An 18,898-nucleotide genomic window follows, 5' to 3' on the forward strand; every position below is an offset into this window, starting at 1 on the left:
CCAGGACCATTAAATAGTTTATTTAATAATTAACATTTAGAATTTGAGATTTGTTTTTGGTATGTACAGTGAGTCTAACTAGAAAAATATTTTTATTGGTAGATACTGGCGGATGGTAAAATTCTCTTCGAAGTCCAAGGGTTAGATGCCAATGAGAAATACATATTTGCTGTGGCAGCATATTCTTCAGATGGAAAACTTATTGGGGATGCCATTGGGCAAATGACTAAGCCAATTCTTGCCTATCCACCACTTTCTGCTACTACTGTTCGAGCATATCTAACGCAGGTAGGGTTAGAATACAATAATGGACACCTACTTTCATTTTGTTGTAATTATTTGTTTTCAGTGGTTGTTCTAAAACTGCATCTCGTAACAGCTTGAGACCTTCTTGACGAAAGCTTGACAAGCACAAATCACAATTTTAACGTAAAAATAGTATAGCTAAGTAAGTTCATTCTTAATTCAAAATTATTAAAAATGTCAGGTTAAGTGGAAAGGACTCAGATAGTCCTTTCCATCTCTGTAAAACCATCTCTGTTTTAGAGTCTACATTTAACTTTTTTCCTTTTTTTTTTTTTTAATAATTTGGGGTTTTTTTTTCATTTTTGTGGTTGAGACTAAGTACTAGAAATCATCTTGTTAGTCATTATGGAATAAAAATGTTATTGAACTTAGCAGATATCAAAGCCAACCATTTTCATATTGAAATTAGTTTTGTAGTATCTTGTGAAAGACCACAAAGGTTGGCTTAGTTTACATCCTGTTATTCAGAGCAGAAGGGCATTCTGCAGTATTAGCAAAAGAAAAGTGAACCTAAATGAATTTATATGCCTTCAAGAACTGCAGCACAATACCTGTATAAAGTTTTCCACACAGGACTGTTAGAGCATTGGTCAGCAGTCAAGGAGCCCCTCTGCTTTCTCTGATGCTGAATCTGAACCACACTAATAATGGTAAAATCCAATTATTGCTGCATGTATTTTATTCAACTGTGTTGGGATATTCTTAGAGAAATTGTAAATTTACAGTTTACAATGTTGTGGGGAGTTTTGAAACCTTATTGATCCTGTAATTTTGTCTGGCTTGGTTATTCCATGAGCATGTCAACTCACTGTTTGTTTTTTTTTTTTTTTTTGTAGGTAGCCTATCAGATGGGCAACTTCAGATTAGCCAGAGCAGCATTTTCACCAATGTGGGATTACTTTGTTTCAGATTCTTCTCCACAGCCTCCCAATGCAGCTGTAATTTCTGCAAGTAGTAATTTCACTATATCTGCAAAAAGGTAATTGGTAAAACAAAATTAAAATAATAATTAATTATTTATATTTTTTATTATAGATGTGCACATTTTATTTAGAAGAGTTTCAAGTTGTGGAATTTTGTTCAGGCTTGTGATGTGAAAAATGTTCTGGAAAAAGGGTTTATAATTAGCAGAGGATTTTTGTTATTTAAGGCACTGCTAACATTTACGCACCTAATTTTTGTAATGGCCATTTTCTTAAGATAATTGTGAAACATTTCCAAAGTGGGTACTAGTTTTGTGTGATGCATTTTCATATGCAAAATATATCGTATGCGCTGGGTGCTTGACTTTCCAATTAAGTGAGCAATAGATCTCACGAATGGTGAACAATTTGTCAAGAACACCAACCAAAACAGGTAAATTGTTGCTAATTCTATTTTGGGATAGCTACATAGCGTGTCAATAACCTTTGCATATGCTAAAGGTCTTTAGAGATATTTAAAATGAATTATTTTATAAAAAAATTCAAATGTTTAACCATAATTATAGAAGTTTTTCATCACCCAGCTAGAAATTTTGTGGTTACATTTACTGAAATTCAATAGATCCAGGTTCAGAAATACATCAAAATTGAATTTATTCCCAGATAAAAGGTATTTTTCTGCAGTAATAAATGTGAAATATTATAAGAAAAATAGTTTTATATGTAAGTCAGCTATTTATGATTTGATAATGAACTAACATCTAACATAGCTGAATACAAATAATCAACTTCAGTGTCTGCCCTTCAAGTGCCACCACATGTGTGATACCAGGCATACAAATGCAGCAGGGGTCTTGATGTTACATGCCATAACCATAGTAGCACTTGGGATTTACAGTCTATGGGCTGCATTGATGCTGCCTGAAAATCAGTATATATTCTATTTCATGACTGTGTGGGTTTTTTTAATCTATCCTGGCCAGGCAACAAAGCAGGAATAGTCATTGTGCTGTTGTTTGCATTTTTTTTGTCATTACTATTTTTTCATAAGTAATTTTTTAACACATCCAGCTCTAGAGATAACATTGTAATAAGTCTATTTTCAGATAAATCAGATGAAGACAGAACGTTTTAAGCACAACCGTGCAAAGCAGTTCTGGGAATTTTTATTTTCTGGCCAAGCCCCCCACTCCCTCTTTATTTTTTTTTTTTTTAATTAACATGGAAGATTCTCACGGCTGCGGTATCAGGCAGTTTCAGGTTTACTGAGCTGTGGGTAAGAAATTGGACTCGCTAAAGGGACAGTAGAGGGAGCCTGAAGGAAAGGAGGAAAGGAAACCTGTTTTTCCAGCTAGAAGCCCAGGTAGTGGTATCTTGGTAATGTCAAGTGAGTGAATGTGTCTATTTGATCTTACTTCTCGAGTTTCAGTCTCTTTCAGGAAATACAATCAAGGAGAAGAAGGAATTTATTTCTTTTACTTCAAAATTATAGGCTTTTTCCTGTAACAAAAATATTTAAAAAATACAGCAAGTACAAATGCTCCTCTGTCCCCAGGGAAGGGGAAAAAAACCCCCAAAAAATATCTTGAGAGAAAAGCAGGCAAAAGAGAAGAGATTCTTTTGAGACTTGTAATACAAGACATAAGTGTTGAAAAGGAGTCTGTTAATAATACTTAGCAATGGACTTCACAACTGTGTGTGTGTCATTGTCAGAATACAGAAGAACAATGTGTAAAAGGAGACAGTGAAAATAAATAAGCTGTACCATCTGAAGCTTTCAGACAGTTCAAAATTAGTTTCACTGGATTAGATTATGCAAATAAGGAAAAGTTGTCTTAGATTAGTAGAAAGTGGATAGCAATTTCAAAAGAAGTAATATTTTTATTTATTTAGCTTTTAATTTAGAAGTTTTAAGCAAATTTTTCAGTTTTATATGTAGGTCTTATTTCTAGAAGAAGTTATAGTAATCTATTTTGTCCATAATTTTAAAATTAAAGGCTTCATTTTATTATAATACAGTGTCAGGCATGCAAGATCTGGATCATAATTAACATGCTTTTACTGTTCTCTTGCTTTTGTATTTTGTAGGTTACATTTTGAAGCTGTATCTCAGACTTCTCCTATTGCCTTGCACCTCTTTTTGAGGAATATATTTGTTGTTTCTGACATTAATGTCATGGAAGGAGCGCTCTTCTGTGATTCCATCTGTTCCAATGAGATATTTTATAAGGAGCAAGTAGGTGTGGTTTGAAATAATATACTGGATTTGATTTTACTTTTTCATCAGCTTAATTTCATCATTGTAAGATAGATGTGGCAATCAACTAATCCTATTTACAGAATACTCCATTTTCTGTGGGTTACATGGCCTTTTTTTCTGAAGTATTTCAGAAGCTGTTGGTTATTTACATCCTGCTGGAACAATGCTTTCTGAATCAGTTATTGCCCAACCAAAGCGCACTGATTCCTACTGAGGAAGGATTTTTCTTGACTTCAGTGGTGGTAGACTATAATATAAGAAAGAAGTATAATAAAAGTTATTTTTGTCCCCTAAAGATCTACCTTGAATTTTTAAAATTTTCAACATTTATGCTATGTAATACATGTTTTTTAATTAAGATGTGACTTCTAACAGGGTTTCATGGTTTTAATATAGTAATATTTTATTTCAGTGTTTTTTATAGTATAATGGCATGTTAATGACAAAATACACCCTTTCTTTTTTATTTGGATAGTCAAATTTGCCTCCTGTTTTATTGCATTCCTATTCTATTTATTTCTTTGCTGAAGTACTTGTAAAAAATGTGAGCAGTTGATTACTCTGTGACTTTACAAGATAAACTCTCACTTGCAAGGACTGCAACAGATAACATGAAGGGAAGGATTTATCCTTCCCTTACCGATTCTGAGAGGCTAGCATGTGAAATTTCCACTGCACATAGTTTGAGGTTATTAATCAGCCTCAATTTGTAAATTATATGGGTAAACTCAGAGGGCACAATTAGATCAAGAGCAATCATTTCCTTTAGTATCAGGAATAATGTGTTTTTTAATATACTTCTAACAGGTGTGAATTTATATTCCTTCTTAAACTTTCATCTTACTTGCTGCTTATCCTGCTTTTTAAACTGCAGTAACATCTGTCTTCTTCCACTCTCAAATGGTTTAACAACAGAATGAATATTTAAATCAAAATGTGTTTTTCTTTTACAGGTAGCTAGATTAGCAGAATGTGAAAGAATGTCTGTGGCAATTGAACTTAGCAACTGGTTGAACGATCCAAGTTATGCACTGCAGTCTGTTGTGCAATGTTATGGTCTCCTCGCCCCACTTATTTACCACAAGATTTTTTCAGTGCCAGTAGTTCAGGTGAGAGCATTTTAGGACAAAGCATCTGTCATGTCCTGCAGTTATAGTGATTCAAATTAAACTTATAATAGGCAGTACAGTTGGAGAGCTAAATATCTAGGCTGTGACTTCTTAATAGCTGATGAAAGAAAAGCCTTTTAGAATTCTATTCGTCCCCAATGCATCTAAGTTCATGTAAGCTGCACACATTCTGCTCTCAGATATGGTGAAGTAACTGCAGAGTATCAATTGTTTCTTTAGGGTGATTGTTGGTATTTTAAACGGTAGCAGAAGTTACAATGTAATTTCTACTTGAATGTTATTCGCAGACGGCAATTTTGAGGAAAGAAAAGCAGCATTTGCCTGTGGTTTCTTTTGTTTGGTTGTTGGTTGTTTTGTTGTTTTGTTTTTTTTTTTTTTTAAATTCAGAATGTTTGCTTCATATACAGTTTTGTTTTCTTCTTAAAAAAAAGAAAGCTATTCAGTGTTTTGACAATGCAGTCTTTAGTTTTCAGGCATGAGTTCCTTTCCAGAAGCAAGCACCTTCTCTTTAGAAACAGAATACATTTTATGAAGCAGCAGATGTGGTTTTTACATTCAGCAAGCATACAGGAGAAACATGCAAATCTTTTTCCTGTAATTAGGTAGCCTTTTTAGGTAGCAGCAATAAGAGTATATTGGCTCTGTGAGAAAGGATGAGGTGACTGCACTGCAAGCGAAGCCCAGACCAGCAGCATCTGAACATGGCAGACAGAGAAGGGTGCTGGTAAGAGGATCCAAGACAGTCCAGGAAACGTGAGGTTATTGGGCTGGCCCAGGGTCCATCCAGGAGGAAAAGTCAGGAGGTGCAGGAATTGAAGCCAGAGGCTGGAGACAAGGCTGCAGCACAGGTCCAAGGTCCATGCAGGAGGAAGAACTGAAGACCAATGGAGCAGTACCACAGCTCAAGCAGGGACTGAAGGCTTGTGCCTGAGCTTGACAGAGGGTATGAAGGGAGGTCTCAAGTGAGGATGCTCAGGGAAGGACTGCTGGGACACTCAGGGCCCTGTTAAGTTTTCAGGAGTGATTAGGAAAAAAAAAAATCATCTATTTGAATACAGGGATAGCTTCTTGCTTAAGACGCTGTTGTCCTGCTAAAGGTACAGCTAGCCACTGGAAATGGCTCCTCTTTCAGATTTCTTAAGTAAAGTGAAAAATAATTTCCACAACTTATAGCCACAAAAATTATTTCCGCAAAAAATAGCCACAAGTTCTTTTCATTTCTGATGGACAAAATTGGGGAAAGAAGTATTTTATTTTTGCAATATACTGGAAATATTTTTTTTCATTTGAAATCCTTGCCATCTCAATATATTTTCAAACAGTCCTCCAGTAGGATTATGTTATCTCACTGAATTAAACATTCTTGGATTCCGTGTTAGTGAGATCAGTAAAAATATCCATCATGTATCTGTATATTAATATCTGGGATTTTATGTGAACATGTAATTTATTCCAAAATACTGGTTGAAATCTTGACACTGTTCAATTAAATAGAAATTTAATTATTGGAATTTGTACAACTAATGTTTTATCTTATGCATTAGATTTCAAAGTATTTTTAAAGTTCACCATGAAATACATTGGGCTGTACAGAGGTACAAGCTTGAAAGTATGCTCTAGACTCAAATTTTTGTTTTAACCCTTGTATTTACAGATTCTCATTAAATGCTTGGCTGTCCTCCAAGAAATTCCAAGTTCTACTTTGCAAAGGAGACAGGAAGAATGTTATGAGAGTATTCTGCATATGATAGCTTGTGCTTCATATCATACAGCAAAGGTATGGTGTGAATTTTTGTGCTTACAACTTAATTTGAGATGTAGCTCTTGTCATTTGGGGGAAAAAAAAGAGATTTAGTAAGCTGGCCTTCAGAATGATATCTTACAGTACCAGCAATCTTAAATAGTAAAGGCATGCAAACATTTATTAGTATCTTTGAATCAGTACATTTTTATTATGATGACATTTTGCCTTTTTAGTATTTATTCAGAAAATAGTCTAAAACTATTAGTCCATGTCATTAGATCTACATTTTATATGATTATGTGTAATTTTATATTTAAGCTAGTACTATTTTCAGTAAGACATACATATATGTTTAAAAGTTTATTTATTGCAAAAGTCATATTTGTAGTTTTAATCTGATTAATATATCTGTTTTAGTTGCTAATTAGATACAAGAGACTTTATACTGTTTAGTCATGCATGCTGGCAAAAGTAAAAACACCTTGACTTTCAACTGTAATATAGATCTGTAGATGACATTTATGATTCAGATACTCAGTCTGTTTAGTGAGATAAGGAGAAACACAGTATGGATTTTTTTCCCTCGTGTATAGGGACATGCTGCAGTTAATTACTCACTATTATAAATGTGTGATACTGAAAAAGTCAGCTTTCCTCTAGCTTTGGGTGCACCTCAGCTAAGAGCCCATACTGAAGCTGAGCTGTGGCTAAGGATTTGAGAGATTGCCCCATGCTGGTGATTTCTCAGCTTGGTCTTTAAAGGAGCTGAATCTCCATGCTAACCTCACAAGAGCAGATCTGTACCAAATAACCCAAAAAATGCTCTGCAAGGCCAGCACGGCTGTGAGGCCAGGAGCCAAGGGCAATGCCATGGCTGGCAGAGCAGCACCTGGTATAGAGGTTCAGCCAGGCATCCAGATTATTAGGCAAATTTGTGGTGATGAGGCAGGTCAGATTTGAAGCTGGGAAGTCAGTCCAGAGGTGAGGATAAGGCCTGGTGAGGTGGCTAGGGTCAGATAGAGCCCAGCAGGCTGGTCCATCATGATGGGAACAGTCTGAGGTCAAACTCAGAAGTTGGTCCATGAGCCAGGTGCCCAGTCTAGTGGATCTATTGTCACACCCAGGCATGACTTGCACCAGGCTGGAGACCAACATTACTGCCATATAGGAGCCAGCAGGGACTGTAGGCTTAGACTTGAGCTGAGAGGGAGCTCCTCTCAGCTGGCCCCATAGGCATAGGCCCCAGGTGAATGCTATCAGACACAATAAAGCCTATTAGAAGCCTTGAAACCTTGATTAGATGTTTGTTTGTCAGATTCCTCAGCTAATTGACTACCACTTATATTGCTGGTTTTTTTCCCTTAGAGATAGCATTTCAACTGGATAGCATACAGAATAGCAAAGAGAATGAGTGAATTGAAAATGCTTCTCATTAAGGCAGGGTATATGTTTTTCTTTTGACTTAGAGTCAGGTCATGTACTGTGTTTATCCTAAGGTAATCTGTACACTTACTTAGGATCACAAAGGCAACGATCCTAATGTGAAGTTAGCTTGCACATAGTAGAAGCACTTGGGCCTTTTGAGCTCTATCTAAAGAAGATAAAGCCATTGAAAAACATTTGCTACACTGTTAATTTAAAAATTTTTCAATTTAAAAATAAATTTCACCAGTCCTTTCAATACAATTGGGATTTTAAAATGTATGCTTGATACCAGAGAGGCAAATGAGGATCATTTAATTATCCTTTATGTTCTTTGATAGCAGTACTGCCTGAGAACAGGGAGGGTGTCAATCACAGCAATAGATACTTCTGGGTAAATCTTTCTATTCTCTGAGGGATAGGCTAAGCAGGATAGAATGCATAGATAACATCTGCAATTCCAATTATTTTACATGTCTACAGTCCTGGGTTTTTTTATTAAAAGAAACTTGCATAGTGAGTAATTAATTTATAATATTCATGCATTTTGACAATTATAAATAGACAGGAATGAAATATTACATATCATGTAAACAAAAACTTGTGTAACAGATTATTCTTTTATAGGTACTACATTCATGGAAAGAGTATGAACTTTCAGCAATTATCATTAACTATGGGAAAAAATTGTTGATCTCACCAGGAGTTTCACCTGGCCAGTCAGGAGACATGAAAACTGAAGAAACACGCACTGGCAAAGCAGTAAAAGTAGTTGCTCTAGTTTTTAATCTTTCTTTAAATTCTTTATTTTATTATTTTGAAGACTAGATTTACTAATTTTTTTGTTCTAGAATCATAGAATAGTTTATATTGGAAAGGACCTCAAAGATGATCCAGCTCCAACCCCCAGCCTTGGGCAGGGACACCTTCTACTAGACCGGTTTGCTCAGTGCCCCATCCAGCCCAGTCTTGAATGCCTCCAGAGATTGGGAGTCCCCATGCTTGACAAAATATGCTGTGCCAAAAAGTCATGAACATAATTTCTGTTTTATCAGAAAAGAAAAATAATACAATATTGATGAAATTGTAAGATACAGATTTAGAAGACTTGTGATCTAAGCTAGATTCCACTATTGATAAGCTGGTTTTAGTTAAGTTAAAGCTAAGCTTTCATAACAAAGTATTCAATATTTCAGAGACGTTCCTCAAGGGCATCCCATTTAGCTGCAATGGCAAAAGCAGCAGAAAATCTAAATTCTCTTGAATCAAGTCTACTCAAACTGACAGAACCAGGTGGGTGTACTGTTGAAACACGTCTTACCTTTGTCTATGGAGTTTTCTATTGCTTGTTTGAAAAAACTACATTTACTGAAGAAGTACTTTTATTGCTTATATCTTCCATGATGACTCAACCAAAGCAATAATGATCTTGGTAATGATCACCTGGTGATGATGTGTGCATTCATATTTTTTGTAATTTCCACTGGAACACTCATTTCTTCTTTAAAAGGAATATTCCTTTGTGAACAATTCTGCAAATATTTATGTTCTTCCAACCTGTTTAAATTGGATTCCATGTTATTTAGGCTTGCTTTATCTTTTTAAATCAGAAAATGCAGTGGCAAAGACCACTGTCCATTTATAGCTTGTCTGAATACCCCACCAATATTAGTAGTAATGACCACTGCAGGAAATTTTAGTGGAGAAAACTCTCCATGAAGCAAGTTAACAGAAATTGTTGTTTTTGTGAGGGAATTGCATGCATGCTAGCATTTAACTAAGTTAAGTCGGGAATGAATAAACATATTTTAAAATATCTTGGATTCTGGATCAAGCACAATAATTTTCCGGCTAATAATCCTGCCAAAGTTAGATTAATTAATAAGTAAAAATGATAAAGAAAGTTTGGTTAGAACTTAATCTCAGCGACACCTCTGATTGGTACCTGGATAGAATGGTAGAGTAGTATAGGTTGGAAGGTATTTATTCCAACCCCCTTCTCAAAACAGGTACAATTACATCAGCTTGAGGCTTGTCCAGTCAAGTTTTGAATCTTTCTGAAGAAAGAGATTTCATAACCTTTATGGGCAACCCGTTCTGATAGTTAACCACTCTTATGGTTAGAGAGATTTTCTTTAGATGTCTTTGGAATTTTCTGATTTCCGATTTGTTTCAATTGCCTATTGTGCTGTCAGTGAGGAGAGTTTGTCTCCACATTCTGTATTTCTCCTGTTAGGTAAGTGTCGGTTCCTCTTAGCCTTCTCTTCCTAAGACTGAAGAAACCCAGTTCCCTCAGCCTCTTCATGCTCTATAGCTCATTGTCATCTTGTCTGTCCTTCTCTCAACTTAACTATGTTGGTGTCTTGTACTGCAGTGCCCAAACCCAGGCACAGTAACCTAGGTGTGGTCTCACATCTATTCTAGTGCTGAATAGAGGGGAATAGTCATGTCCCCTGACCTGCTGGCCATGCTGTTTCTAGTATAGCCCAGTATGCAGCTGGCCTTTGCTGCAAGACCACAGCCCTCATGTTCTAGTTATCATCCATCACCTCTGTACATGCATTTATTCAGAAGAGAAAGTATTATTGTGAAAAATAGGATAAGGAGTGATGGAAAAATTCCATTAATCTGTGCAATAATCCTTCATTTTTGCTCACACTGATGCCTGCATTCCTGCAGAACAAGTCACATAAGGAAAGAATTCTGTAAGTTAATTGAAAATCATGTTGATTAATTAATAGAAAGTTAAATTAATGGATTGATCAGTTAGAAAAAACTCATATTTTCAGTAGCTGGCAAATAATTGATCACTAAAGTCTGCTCTGTTGTTGAAATAGCCTATTTGTCAATAGTTTCAGGATACAAACTGAGAAGAAGCCTTTTGGTGTGGCCATGCAAAGCTTACAGCTGTCCTTACAAATATGTATTAATGGTTCAGGGCAATGTGCACACCTGTAGGGCATGCTGTTAAAAGCTTTTTGGAAAAAAGCCTTGTCATAGGAAATCCTTATAATTGGATCAACACTTAGCATTCCATTAATGATAGTCTACAAGAAAAATGGAAAAGAGCTGAATCTGCTTCTTTCAAAAGAAGAGAAAACCAAAATATTTCACACACAGTACAATTTAAATTCTGAGATTTCAAATATTTTCCCATAAAAAAAATTTTGGGACATATTTTTCTTTGTAAAAAAGCTTATTTGGAGCAACATATTTTTGAACTTGTCAAATGAGAGAGAGTACTAAGAAAGGGTGTCCTATTTTAAAAGTCTGCTTTTCCTGCTGGCTGTCCTACTTAGTTGGACATTATTTACAATTAACAGACCTAAACTGACTGCTCTCACTGGAGGTTGTAGCTATTGATCCACAATTACAACTGGTTCCAGTGTGCATTTTTAATCTTGCTTTTTTCAGGGATTTGCTGCATTGATGTTTTTCAACCACAGGACTTATCTAAGCACAAAATTTGTAGATTATTTTTCTTTATTAAGGAAAAACAACAAGCAGTATGTGTAACATTGTTTTGGTGCTTGTTAGCTGGTAATGTTTAATCAGCTGTTGTGTTTAACTGCCAGAAGCTTGAATCCAAGTTATTGTCCTATATATTCTGTATACTGTCCATATCTGTGTATTCTATATAAAGTATATTATTTATAGAATATAACTGAATTTCTATACATCTATTTTTGTACATATTTAGCTTAAGAAAAAAGAATATACATTGCTACTACTACTACTACCTACTTACATTATCCATATGCAGAGCATGAATGTAAGCATTAGTCAATAGCAGTATCATGGGATCAGTTCTTGCTGTATAGCCTTAAATACATTTTTGCCCTGTCCTTTCTGCACATTCTTCTCCACATATGATTTTCATGGCTCTTTGTTAGACCTCTGATGAACTCCAGACATCCTCTCTCATGACAGTTAGATATTTAAAAGCAAACTCTGTGCTAGAGAAGGATTTTTTTTGTCAGTTATAAGTGGAGTTTTTATTGTATATTCTTACTGCTTTTCATAATGGATTTCATTTGGTTATTGATGCAGGTCCCGGAGCACAGCTTACAGGAAAGGAATCTCTGTTGTTACTCTACCCTGTAATTTCATGTTGGCCATCAGACCGTGCTTATCGAGAAGGTAGGGTAGTTGCTGTTTATATTAATTGTAAGAGCTCCTTTACTTCAGAAAGTTGCCAGTAAAGCAGTCTCATTCTTGCTTGGAATAAGCTCTTGGGAATGTTACCTTCATTTGGTTCTCAAATATACAAAATCAAGTGAAACATTGCTTATAAAAAGTTCTCACTATAAACACATAGAGAATAGAATGCAACCAATTATTTGGGGTGTTCATGCTAAGTGTATAAAATATTAATGTTTTAAATTGAATCATATATGTTTTCTAATAACCTTAGAAACAAGTAAATTTAAAAAATGTGCCAAATGTTTCAAATATTCTCTTTGTATGAAATGTTCTTTCAAAATTGAGGTACCCTATTTCCACATTGAAGTCTTTCACTGGAAGAGGAATTCACAGAAATCACTGTCTCGATAATGTTTGTAATTCTAGGAGTGTATTAAATAGAATGAGCTTATGATTCTGGATGCCCAGTCACAAGAAGCATTTAGCAACTGCCATTGAGTATCCCTGATTTTAGTGTCACTATGAGTACACAACATGACATAAATAAGTGCTTGGAGGTGTAGGTCGCTGGAATCCTAGCTGACTTCGGAATTCTGTTACAGCATAAACACCTGTGTTATTTGTTACTTTATTGCAGTGCTTAAATTCAAAGGCAACACACGTTTCCTTGAGTTCTTCGTTCAGCTTTTGCACAAAGTCATGAATGAAGAGAAGTTTCAGAGTGTTCTGGAGTGGGCAGAGAGTGTGGAAAATAACTTGAAAAGGTAGATCTCTGTTACAGTAGTAAAAACTACCGCTTAGGCTCATGAGAGTCGCATTTACAAAAGAAACTCCAAGTTGTACCCATTAGAAGACCCATCAGGAGTAATTTCCATGACTCCTGGTCTGCAGAAGTTCCATGAACATGGATTACACAGCTGTTATTATGGGGTGGTGGCATAGCTTGGGAAGCTATGATGGGTTAAATCAAAAGCAAACTGATCAGGGCCTACTATAGTGTCAAAAAAATTCTGTGGGGAAAAGATAAATGGAGCCAAATTGCAGACACTTACCTGAGAAGATCCCATTTTTAAAAAAACACATCAGTATTTCTAAAATATGGAAGGCAAGTAATCAGTGAAAATGAGATATATATTTTAGGGAACAGGAATTGTTGTTACAAGAGACCAAAACAGTGGGATGTGAAGAAATTATTTGCAAAATTCTGTAGTATAATTTGGGTAATAAAGAAAATTTTTTATTTTACTAGGCATTAGGAAGGTAATATAGTTGTTACTCACAAATTCAGATTTCTGTAATAAACCTTGAAAATTAACACTTCCTATTTTCTTAAGAGGATGAAGGAAAGAAAGTCTTTTGAATTTAAAACTGCCAATGAGATAGGAATTGCATGATGTGCTCTGTATGTTCCCAAAGATAACCTTTTACTATGAAAGGAATTTAACATGATGATTATTATGATGATGATTTTAAAAATATTTCTAATCAGGAGGAATGAGAGCTTCCTTGGTACTGATGGAATTTCAGCACAAGCAAGGTCTCTCACTCTGGGAGAAAGCACAAGTGCTTCAGAAGTTCAGAAGGTGAGTTTTATTTTTAAGGAGTTATATGTTTTTACTGGGTAGCAATACCATGAGAACAAAACAAATTTTCAAAAATTGTCTCATAAAAATCTCATCTAGAGACATACACAGTTCCTAAAATTTGGTATACAAACTCTAGTCCTCAGCTGACCTCTGCACTTCTAAAACCAGGAAGAAATGTTGACATGGGATTCATCTGAAAGACCAACAATTGTGAGAATTTCAGATAAGTCAAAATAAGGAATTCTGAAATCAGAAGAAACTTGCCTTACCTGACTCCCTTTAAAAGAACATGGTGGTAATAGAAAGTGTCTTGGGTACCATCGCATTCAGAAAAGGAGATCAGGTCAAGCCTTTTTGTACAATATGTACTTAGATTTTTTTGTGAGTAATTGTTCATGGTTAACTCCTTGTGCAGATGTTCTAATTGCACTGTAAAGGCTTTTTGTTCAGAATTAATTTAAAATAATTTTTTACTTTTACTGGAAGATACTGATAATCTTAATGGATTTGTATTATTTTGCAGGAAGAGCTTTCTCCCTCATAATCCTCTAGTAATGTTGAAATACTGCTAGCATCTGAGATAGATTAGGAAAAGGGTTTTTCTGTCTTCATTTTTGCATTGCAAAGCTTTACTGTTTATAATATTAGGAAAAGAATTATCATTATTTCTGTGATGAAAAGACTGGTATGTGAAAGAAAATCTTCAGGGACCTGGCTGGCTTCTTTGTATCAGGCCTTTGACATGTATTTTCCAGAAAAATGGTGACGTTTTCTAGAATTTTTAAGTATTTCTTTTGCAGTTTTATTTTGACAACCATTGCCAAATTGCTCTATACCTCAGGTGATTGATAATGAAGGTATAAATAATTATTTGAAGTATATTTAAGATTTTGATGCAAGACTTTTTTTTTAAAGGGAAAAAATACCTCACCTTCAGGGAAAGCAAAGGCATCACCTTCAAAGAAACCAACAAAACAAGCTGTGCCTCAGAAAGGACCTCTCAGAGAGTTTTTAATGAAAAATCCAGATACAATGAAATCTTCAGAAGCACAAAAGTAAATGAACACAGTTTTCAGGCTTATATATACAGAAAAAGTATTTTGACTGAAATTTAGATTACAATTAAGTGTGTATTTTAGTTTTTGTATTACAGCAAAGAGACTAGTTTCTGCACAGTCCTTTCATTTTTCTGATGTAGTTTAGTATCAAATTGGTTTCCACTCAGTGAAACAAAATCTGTTGCATTTCTGTTTAATAGCTGTTAATGATTTCAAGTTTCTGTATTAATAATCAAAGATTGTATTTCAGTTGTGTTAGCTTGAGCATGTTGATTCATCAAGGTGGAAAAGCTCTGATAATCTGAGTATTATAAGGCTTTTCAAACTGTGTTGGGGAGTTTATCTGTTACAAAGCTAATAAAAATATTTATTATTAAATAAATAAAAATAGTAGTAGTAGATTCAGAATTATTTTTGTGGACCTTGTGCTAGTCTTTTTGGACTATCTGTCTTGTAGCTTCCCCAGAACTGTTTTTTGATTAAAAAAAATAATTCACCTCTTCTTTTGGCAGGTATTTGTTTACATTTGGTTAACTTGCCAATAACATGACCTTCTGACCTAAAAGAATGTGTAGTACTCCTAATTTGGTCCTTTGGTCACTTATGGTAATTAGCAAATAGGAAACTATAAATATTTGCACATAAGCAATCATATAACTGATTCTGGAAGTGTTTTAGATAACCTAAAAAAAGTTTCCATATCATCTTCTAAATATTCACCTAAACTATCTAAAAATGTTATTATTCCTCCTTGACAGAAGAAAACCCTACCTTATTTAAAATGATTTTCATGGTTTTCAGCAGAAGAAAGGATGTTGAACCTATCTTTGGTTTTTATCAGCTACTCTTTTGTGTCTTACATAACAGTAATGCTGCATAATACAATCAAAATTGTATGTGGTATACTATTCTGCCCACATTTTAAAGGTGAAAAACAGGCAGAAAAATAATTTAGACTAATAAAGGAATCAGTTTACAGTTAATTTTTAAAAAATGAGATTTGGTTTGAATATAGCATTGTATGTTTGTCAAGTAATACAGAATTTTTTCATCTCTCAGGGAAATGTTAAAAAACTTTGGCTGGAAATTAAAGGCAGGCATCCAGATTTGAAATACTATGTTCTCTTCATACTGGATGTGCTTAACTACCAAAGCAAAGCAATAAAAAAAACCAAAATCTAGATTTATAGTATAATAGAAGGCCCTCCTGAATTGACTTTGAAGCACATTATATTTGCTACAATAATCTGTACAATTCAGGGACAAATAACTTCAAAAGGATCTAAACTCATTAAAGTACTAAGACAATTATCTTATAGAAGCTGGTAAAATATAAAATGGGATTTACTGTGTGTTAAGTGCACGTAAACAGGGAAAGCACAGTTGCTTTTCTTGACTAAAGCAAAAGTCTTTTGTTTAGAAATATGTCATATGCTTATGCATATTAATCTGGAGAGATGCAACAGAATATCCATGTATCTTTACCAGGACTTTTTTCTAGAGCTTCAAGAAAACAGTTTTATTTCTTGCTACTTCATATGTTTTGGTTTAGCAAAGCCATGGATAAATTGAAGAAATTGGCTCACGAAACCTTAGTGATGCTGCTGACTAAATACGTAATCCGAAGTCACTTTTGTCAAATGTGTCTTGAAGAGATGCCCTGGAAGTCTCAGATGAATATCTATCTGGCCCTTGCACACTACCATCTATTTAAAAAGAACCTGGAAGTGCAATATAACATGGGAATTAGTGGTTCACAGCATCTGGACAGGTACATCTTACTGCACTATCAGTGATTGCTATTAATAGAGATTATTGTGTTATTGCTGTTACTGCAGACAGATCTGAATTACAATATATTCATATGAACAGTTCAGCTTTCAAATACAAATTACTTGTTACTATGTAAAAAGTTTTGCTTTCCATCCTGTGGACATCAGGCACATAACTTCATTGGTGAGATGAAAGCTTTGAAATATATTATACGAAGTTATTTTTTGGTTCCTTATAATTTGGCTATCATTCATTATTTCTTATTCCTGATGCGGCTGGAAAGTAATCACTTCTGAGACACTGAATTTTGTGTATTTACATAAAAATTCTTTTTGATATCATATGTGGAGGGGTTTTTTTGTGTTTTCTTCTCTTTCTCCCATTTTGCAGTTACAATATTTTGGATCCTGAGATATTCTCATTAAACAATTCTGGCACTGTATTGGCAAGGGAAGCTGCAGATGACAACACAGGAAAACCAACTGCTTCTCTCCCTGAAAAGTCAGAAGACACTGAAACCCAAACCTGTAAGAATTTTTATTGGTGCACAACTGAAATCAGTTTCAACTTAACTTTTTGTTTCTCTTGATTTCTGGCTCTCTTGACCTCCATCATTAGTTGTCCACATCACCTTTGGAAAAACAGTCAGTCATGCCAAGACATAGAAGACATTTCTAGATTTCCTCCTATTGTCATCCATGTTTTTTGGCATACCTAGTATAACAGAAGTCATAGTAAGTCATGTGGTATATCTAATAATTCTGAGCATTTTTTAATCTATTAATAAATATGTTACATTTTATCAATTAGTTATTCTTTATCCTATAATTTATTAGTAAGCTTGTAAGTTTAAAAAAGAATAATGATACCTGCTTTAGGTTTGCAGATATTTGATAGTGAATTAAATAATGAAGGAATTCTACACATACCACAGAATTTATCAGAAATCCTCCTTTCTTCCTAGTATCTACTTTAAGAGGACTCTGTTTAAGAAATCTCTTGGCAAGCTTGCAAGAATCTTTCTTGTCATGGTGATTTCTTCCTAGAACTTAAATGAGGATTGTGGTTTGACTTTGAGGCTGAAAGCTATTTGGTACCCACTAGTATTTTGCTCAGACTTGCTTTCATTCCTAAGAAAAAGCATCTTGTATTTTAAGTATCATAACCTTACAGACACGATAATCTTAACATTGGCATTTCCTAACATGTAAGTATTTAGCTGCTACAGGAAAATCCTAGCTGATGGTTTTTTTTTTTTTTTTTTTTTTTGTTTTGTTTTGCTTTTTTTTGGGTTTTTTTTTTTTTTTTTTGTGAGAACTTCAACTCAATTTTAACAGGGAGCTTTTTGTTTTCAGCCACAGGTAAATCTCCTAAAACCAGAAATAAACAGAGTCAAACTCCTCGAAGTCGAACAAAGACCAACAAACAGGACCAGGTTCCATCAAATGCCCTTTTACTGAAGCATTTTACAAGCATCTTCTTGCATTTGAAAAGAGCAGTGGTAAGATGTGGTTGGTTTCTTATTAAACTATATATTACTAAGTAGTATTAATTACTAAGTATTAGTAATTAATGTGTTAAGCATGTCTTGCAATGCTTACTACTTTTTACATGAAAAGACCTCAGGAAATTAAAAGAAAATTCACTGTTTAAAAGTAATGTTTTTTCATCTTCTGAAAAATATCCAAGTACAATGTATGAAATGTCAGCCATATCACCTATCATAATATATATTCTATCAGACATTCAGTAATTTATGTAATTGTTCTATTTTTCAATCCACCTTTGTAACTTTCCTTCTCATGTTTGTTAAATTTTTCTGCAAATACTTGCAGATTTAACTTTCTCTTTACAGGTCTTAGTGAATCTCACACTAGAAACAGGAGAACCAGTGGTTGAAGGGAAATGCAGACTAACTGCTCTTCCCATAAAACCTTCTAAACCCAAGTAAAAGCACACCTATAGGTGGTGTGAATTAATTTTTATTTCTTATTCTCACACCAAAACCTACAATTAAATTCACTTATAAATTAGTCCTTCTATGAAAAGGTAAAAATTAAGGTTTTGTAATGCCTACACTGTAATTCTGAAAGATTATTTATGCCTAAGTTTTTCAATAAAAGAATGAAGCTTTTAATTTCTGCCTTTCCAAGGTATAGTTATATTTTGAATGGTATACACAGGTTCTTGCTCACCGTGGTGGCCACTGGACATTGCTTCAAAATGCTTGTCGAGATCTTTGGAGCTATACTCAAGAATTTCAAGTGAATGCTAACCAGTCACATTCCCATATGGGTGCATTTTCCATCACCTGGGATCTTCTTTGCAACACCATCTGGTTGCCATTTTATTTTGCATCAGACATGATCATTGATATGATAATTGACCTACAAGCAAGCAGTTCTCTTAAGGTAAAAATTATTCTATTCAGACAACTCTTGATTATCACATTTTCACTAGAGAGAGTTTTCTCTTTCTTGCATTACATTCTGGTATCTTCAAGTTATTCTCTGTAACAAGTTTTTTAGATGACAGTAGTTTCTGATCTCTGTA

General features: G+C 34.5%; 1 protein-coding gene across 1 annotated transcript in view; it reads left to right on the forward strand.

The window, feature by feature from the left end:
• CFAP54 (cilia and flagella associated protein 54) overlaps positions 1 to 18,898 on the forward strand; it is a 102,311-nt gene that overhangs the window by 35,904 nt on the left and 47,509 nt on the right. Inside the window, exons 22-36 of the mRNA XM_054279681.1 lie at positions 103 to 288; positions 1,143 to 1,285; positions 3,318 to 3,465; positions 4,443 to 4,598; positions 6,274 to 6,396; positions 8,413 to 8,553; positions 8,982 to 9,078; positions 11,836 to 11,925; positions 12,566 to 12,692; positions 13,418 to 13,511; positions 14,430 to 14,569; positions 16,125 to 16,343; positions 16,736 to 16,872; positions 17,701 to 17,846; positions 18,529 to 18,756. Coding sequence (XP_054135656.1) covers positions 103 to 288; positions 1,143 to 1,285; positions 3,318 to 3,465; positions 4,443 to 4,598; positions 6,274 to 6,396; positions 8,413 to 8,553; positions 8,982 to 9,078; positions 11,836 to 11,925; positions 12,566 to 12,692; positions 13,418 to 13,511; positions 14,430 to 14,569; positions 16,125 to 16,343; positions 16,736 to 16,872; positions 17,701 to 17,846; positions 18,529 to 18,756 — 2,175 coding nt within the window. The remainder of the gene's footprint in view (positions 1 to 102; positions 289 to 1,142; positions 1,286 to 3,317; positions 3,466 to 4,442; positions 4,599 to 6,273; positions 6,397 to 8,412; positions 8,554 to 8,981; positions 9,079 to 11,835; positions 11,926 to 12,565; positions 12,693 to 13,417; positions 13,512 to 14,429; positions 14,570 to 16,124; positions 16,344 to 16,735; positions 16,873 to 17,700; positions 17,847 to 18,528; positions 18,757 to 18,898) is intronic.

This window comes from Melozone crissalis, unplaced genomic scaffold, assembly GCF_028551555.1.
Source record: "Melozone crissalis strain CALT ecotype California unplaced genomic scaffold, PUWL_Pcris_2 ptg000004l_1, whole genome shotgun sequence".
In the NCBI taxonomy this organism is placed as follows: Eukaryota; Metazoa; Chordata; class Aves; order Passeriformes; family Passerellidae; genus Melozone; species Melozone crissalis.